The sequence below is a fragment of the Lycium ferocissimum genome, chromosome 5 (assembly GCF_029784015.1).
Source record: "Lycium ferocissimum isolate CSIRO_LF1 chromosome 5, AGI_CSIRO_Lferr_CH_V1, whole genome shotgun sequence".
Lineage (NCBI taxonomy): Eukaryota > Viridiplantae > Streptophyta > Magnoliopsida > Solanales > Solanaceae > Lycium > Lycium ferocissimum.
Window position 1 is genome coordinate 22474157 of NC_081346.1, and position 6569 is coordinate 22480725.

The following is a 6569-nucleotide window of genomic DNA, read 5'->3' on the forward strand; positions in this document are numbered from 1 at the left end:
TTGAAATGTTTTTCACAATTTTTTTCTACTAAAAAAGATATATTTATGAAAAGATGGTAGAATCATGAAAGATGTTTGATTAGTAAATGTTGATTCTCTTCTTATAAATAATAATTAGTTACTATTAATTTTGTTTTTGCAAGAAATTATGATATTAATATTTGACCATATTTTACTTTTTTATATAACCGCACGAAGCGCGGATAAATACACTAGTCTATATCTAAACTAGAAGTTGAGAAAATTGGTTGTGTGATTAGCACCAACGCTAATTGAGAAAACTTAAGAGTAAGAGAAGAAGAAGTAGAATGGCGAAAGAAACGCTGGTTAAATGTTAAACAACGGTCCCAAAAGTAGCTATTGCTGCACGGGCAATTTGCAAGATTGGCCTTCGCTAGTGGTGGTCTTTAATTTTTGTCTTTGGTTTTTGGTTCAAACGCTCAGTCAAAATCTTTTGTTTGTGCCTTGCGAATTTTTTTTAAAATTTTGACTGAGCGAGAGTTCGAACCAGAAATCAAGGACAAAAATTAAAGACCAGCCCAAAGGAAGGCCAATCCGCGCAAAAAAATGTTGCTGCAGTGTCCAGGAGCACGTGATTGGGCTTAGAAGCCCACTGGCTTAGGCCCGTTAACTTGTTTCAGTTGTCAACGGCTATACATCTCCCTGGACCAAATTAATTACCTTTACACAAAGCATGAATGCCATACACTATATCTTTGTCTCAATAAATATTCAGGCAGTGGTATGCAGGGGTGGGCACACTTTGGGCCAATCCGAAATTCAAACTGAAATCCGAACTTTTTAAATATTTAGATTATGGATTGGACTTCGGATTTTATTTTTAAAATTTATGGATTTCGGATTGGATATAGATTTAGTACTATAGATTTTGGATATCCGAAAATTCAAAATTTTTATACCTTATATCTAGCTAGCCCTACCTATATCATATGTGTCCAGTACCAATAAGTCTAGTTTCTAAAGGTCCAATAGAATAGCACCTAGGGCCCTACCCATTAAAATATTAACTCCAATGTACAATTCTCTACTAAATCAAATATAACATAGGGTTTTCTTACTTCTCAAGTCTTAAAAGTCTCACGTTAAGTCACACCTACTTGCAGTTCTTATTTTTCCATGACTACTTAAATTTTATTTTGTTTATTTCACTTTCCTAATGCTTTTATTTGGTATGGATTTACTATGTTGGACATGACTTGGATTTGTTAATCCTAATTTGAACTGAAAGACCTTTTTTACTGAGCAATTAAGATTTAGATTTACCTCTGTGAAACTAACACATCAATTTCGTTCCTAATAAGTTTGCCTTAAGTCTCAAGAGTCAAATCCGAAAATCCGAAATATCCAAACCGAACTTAAAATATCCAATCCAATTTGAACTTTTTTGGATTGTAATTTCTTCAATCCGAAAATCGAATATCCAAACCGAAAATTTCATATCCAATCCGATGGCCCGAACACCCACTCCCAGTGGTATGCTTTCTCTAATTCTTTTCCAAACCGACATTTATTGAGTGTAAAGTCTTTCTATATAGGCGTACGAAAAACAGGTCGATTACATGTTCATTTTGTTACTAAAAAGAGAAAAGGAAATTCAGTACCACTGTTTGGCAAGCCTAACTAGAGCTTATTTCCGTAATTTTAATGTTCATTTATTAAGATTAAGAACTAGTTGGGACTTTTTCTTATAGGTTTGGAAACCAAGATTAGTGCAGTCAATTTTTAATTTGGAATTTTTTATTATTATTTAAAGATAGTAAAAAAAATCTCATTTACTGGTAAAAAAAAAAAATGAAAAAAAAAGGCAAAATTACTAAAATGTCAAGAAAATATCCCTCAATAGTAGGAATTCATGATCACGAAAAGTAATGATTTAGGCACAACCATTCATCTATTTGGATAAGACAACTACTCCACATCTACAAAATAACACAGACTCCATGACAAATTACATGACCAAAATTAGCCCATATGGAAACTCTCATAGGTCTTCAAAACACATATCTCTCCATTACAAACTCATTTCCATTAAACCAAAAAATCCCAATTCATTTTCATAAAAACATAAACAGCAGTACTCCAAACCTCCACCGAACCACATGGAAATTACATGCCGAAGCAAAAGGCTTCGGCAATGAAAAACTCGACGCTTCAAAAAGAAATAGTAACAAAAGGAATAACAACAACAACAATGACGATAACGACGAAAAAATTCCTAAGGAAATATGGGAAAGAATTATAGGAAGGATTCTGTTTTACGTAGGAGCACCGTTAATCGGTGGTGTGATTTTGCTGCAGGTTTTTGATATAGTAAAGCAGCAGAAACTGTTGAATGTGCCAATTTGGTTACCATTTTTAACGACGTTTATTACATTTGGAGCTTCAGCACTTGGAGCTGCTTATGGGACTTTGTCTGCTAGTTGGGATGCTGAGAAACAGGGTTCGTTTCTTGGGTTAGAAGAAGCTCAGAAGAATTGGGTTGATATGTGGGCTGAAGATGGTGCTGATGATGAAGAAGAAAATAGGTGGATTTAATTAAGAGAGGAAAAAAGTGTTGTTATTCCTTAATTGAATAGGATAATATATTGAAGGCTTTTCTTTTCTTGTTGGTTGATTGGATCAGGAGCTGCTCAATACACTAGGTGACCTAAAGCCGAAATATAAAAAGAGGTCTTATATTTATGTAATAATATTTTTATATATTTTATTTGATGTTTATTTTTATAGATTTTTAAATTGAAAGATATTTAATTATATTTTAATGATATCATTTTTCTCAATTGACTATATAGTCTATTCGTGGAATTTTCCGTGAGATATTATTGATCTAAGTAAGATGTCATTGATTTAATTTTGAAAACTTAGGCAATTGTTACAAACACATTAAAATTTTCTATACGCTAACATTTAAAAATACAAGTAAAAATTCACTTCATTGAATATGCGAATTAACGTATCATTTTTTGCTTATACAATTTTTCTATTACGATAATTTTAAAAGTAAAACCGACCAATATTATACTCTCCCCATCCCAATTTTTATGAAGGTTGACCAGTTTGGGGAGTCAAACAGGGCTTTTTTTTACTATGATTTTCTCCAACTCTTTTTATATATGGTGAATTATTAATTATGCAGACTTATAACACTTTTTATGTAGTTTCCAAATATGTAAATTTTATTATAAAATACTCAAACCCATGCTAAAATCGAATAAAGAAAAAAGCTTTTTTATCGTCTCTTTAAACTAGTCAACCTTCGTATAAATTAGGATAGAGGGAGTAGTGAATTTTGGAATGTGCCGCCTTCTCAAACTTCCGCTTAACGCTGGACGCTTTGTCGAATGCTATTTATTTTATTATGCTTTAAAAGACATTAAAGATTAACATAATGTTTTTCCAATCTAATCGTTTAATAATTGCTTAGCTTGAGATTGAAATATGTCTTAATAACACTCAAAGGATTGAAAAAGATCTTACAATGCCGAAGCAAAATTGATCAATTTTAAAGTGAATTAGATAATATTAAATAGTACGAAGTAATTAAAAACTTAATTGCCTACACCATTCAATTGTAATTACATCAATTATATTTTGTAAAAGTAGCATAAACTTTGAAAAATATGTGTGATAATGATAAACAAATTGACAACAAATAATTTAAAATATTTCATTTATGACTAATAATAAATATATTATTTAAATTATACATATAATATGAATAATTTTGGGGCCTCAATATAGGTGGGGCCTAAAGCCACTGCTTTAGTGGATTTAGGCTAAAGCCGGCACTGGATTGGATAAGTGGTTGACAAAGAATTAGGGAAGGATTATGTAACGATCCATTTAGTCGTTATAGTTTTTTCGGTGCTTTTGACCCTTCTCCGAACTTGTTCAACTCACATTTGATCGGATGGGACGGTTGACACGCTTTTGGAGGTGTTGGTTATGATCTGGGTGACTTTTTGGGAAGTTTATTAAAGCGAAAGAGAATGTCAAAGTTGACTTTTTAAAACGAACCTTTTTCGAGAATCCATCGATTCCGAGAGGTCCGAATAGTCTTTTAGAACGTGTGTTGCATATTTGGTTCGGTTCCCAATGCACTCGGGTGCATTTTAGGAATTGGGTTAGGAAGTTGGAGTTGAAGTATCGGGGGTTGACTAGGTTAACGAGATTTTTGTTGAGAATTTCAAGGCCACGAGCGCGAGCGTATATTTATGTGTGTCTGCATATATGGTATGCGGAACGATGGCCCTCGGTGATAGTCGAAATTTCGGGTTGAGCTTGTGAAACTTGGGAGTGACTTTGGTGTCTGGTGCCCGCTATGGCGGCACCAGTACCGCAACAGCGGTGGTAATGACCCCAAAGTGGCCTGTGTATTTATTAGTTGACCGCCGCAGCGGTGTGATTGGGTGTTAAAGCTGGACTGCCGCAAAAGCGGGTATCGGGCAGTTAATTTCATGAAATGAGTGTTAAAAGCCCTAAGTTCCTCATTCATTACTATTCCAAAAACTGAGTTAGTGGAGCATTTCAAGGCGATTCTTGGGGGAGATTCATTGTAGTAAGTCCTTTTACTTTCCTTTCCATTCCAAGATTAGATTACATGAACACCTTAGAAATCCATTATCATGCTAGTTCTTTAAGAGTTTGATGAATTAAAAGAGGGTTCAATGGGTTCTTTATTCTAGGATTTTAATCTTGATTTATAGAATGGGTTAGCTTCATTAAGCATGGAATTGATGATAAGAATCTATTATTGCACGATTCCTTCCTAATAAGTGGCTAAATTATGGGATTGGGAGCTAGGGTTCATACCCAAATTTGGGGGTTTTGCCTAGAACCCGAATTTTCTAGAACCCGAATTTAAGTATTTTGTTAGTTCTCCTAGCTTATTATTGATGGGAATTGATCACCTAGAGCTTTAATTTCATGTTGAGGCCTATAGATTCCTAATTTCGTCCTTCTAGTTCATAGAACCCATTCCATAGGTTGAGGATTTGGGTCTTGAATAGAAGTAAAACTTGAATGATGTTCTTCTTGATTCTAATTTCGTGATTCGGATATGTTTAGACTTTCATTATCTCAAGGCTCAATGGAAGGGGAAGACTAAGGTTTTATTTGGAGACCTTGTTGTTCGGCTCTCCAGGTAGGTTAAGCCACTAATTGTGGTGAAACCATTAGCGAAGTCGTATATTTAGATGATATGTCGAGAATGCATGTAAACCCTGCATAAAGTTAGGTACTGTGATATTGTCTTAGGTTGGGCTTTGTTGTATGATTTGGGGCTAGCCACCCCGTTGTGTTAATCTACTTATCTTGTTCTAGTTATTTATTGGCTCATTGCCACGTTGAGACATTGGGAAATTGTGACTAGTGTTATATCATGACTATGATATTGCGGTACCGTACTTGATTTGGTATTGAGATTGAGATTTCATTGTGGCTTATTGTGTAGCCTTATTATTGATATTACTTGTATGCCCCAGGTGGTACTGTTTGGATTGAATTGATACATCGGTATTACATTGCATCGTATTCATACTTATTTCAGCGATTCATTGATATTGCACAGTTGCGCATCGACGATGGAAGTGAGGGAGCGTAGCCTCCTGTTTTACGCCGGAGCGTAAAAGAAAGATGAGTGTCCGATGCCTGAGGTCTTTACTAGGATCGTGAGAGTGTCTGATGCCCCAAGGCCTTTACCGGGATCGAGAGAGTGTCCCATGCCCCCAAGTCTTTACTTCGGATCGTGCGAAATTGTACACGGACTTCGGCGGTCTTCCAAGGGTTGTCTTGTCGAGACGCGATGTTCTATCATGTAGTATGTACGTACAAAGGTATATACATTGCATTCATCATATATACATCCGTTGCATTGCATTGTACCTTTGATTCTGATGGCTTGTTGTGACACTATGGTGATATACTGATTCGGATTGATTACATTGAGACTTGGCACAGTTGGATTTAGATGCTATAAACATGTATGATGAATTGTACTTTGATACGTATGTGTGTGCTTGTACTTGTTGGTTTATGTGTTTATCTTGCTTTGTTATCTTTATATACATTAGCTAGTCTTAGTCGGCTTCCATGATACCTACCAATACGTTGTTTGTACCGGCATTGCACTAGCTGCATTCTTTATGAATGCGTAGTTACGAGTGGGATCGATCTCTACTCCTCGTGTCGATAGTAGACGAGATTGATATTACGAGTCTTCACAGGGGCGAGCACGAGGACGTTATGCCGCTCAAGACTCTTAACTTCATTATGTCTTTATTTTAAGCTTCCGAAACATGACTTTTGAGACAATTAATGTATTACTATTATTCGTACTTTTAGTATTTAGTTAGATGCTCTTGTATGACTAGACCAAATATTGGGGTGTATTTCATTACTTTCGCATTTTCTTATATTATTATCGTAAGACTTACGCTATTCTATCTTCTTCCACTAATTTATTTATTTATTCTTCTTCCACTAATTTATTTATTTATTCATGTTTTATGATTGTTGGGATAAGGGTTCGCTTACCGAGGTGGGAAAGG

General features: G+C 35.0%; 1 protein-coding gene across 1 annotated transcript; it reads left to right on the forward strand.

The window, feature by feature from the left end:
• Nucleotides 1–1883: 1883 nt before the first annotated feature.
• On the forward strand, nt 1884–2786 carry LOC132058310 (uncharacterized protein PAM68-like). The gene has a single exon (XM_059450857.1). It carries the CDS (start codon nt 1993–1995, stop codon nt 2554–2556), a length of 564 nt encoding a protein of 187 aa, XP_059306840.1. The 5' UTR covers nt 1884–1992; the 3' UTR covers nt 2557–2786.
• The last annotated feature ends 3783 nt before the right edge of the window (nt 2787–6569 follow it).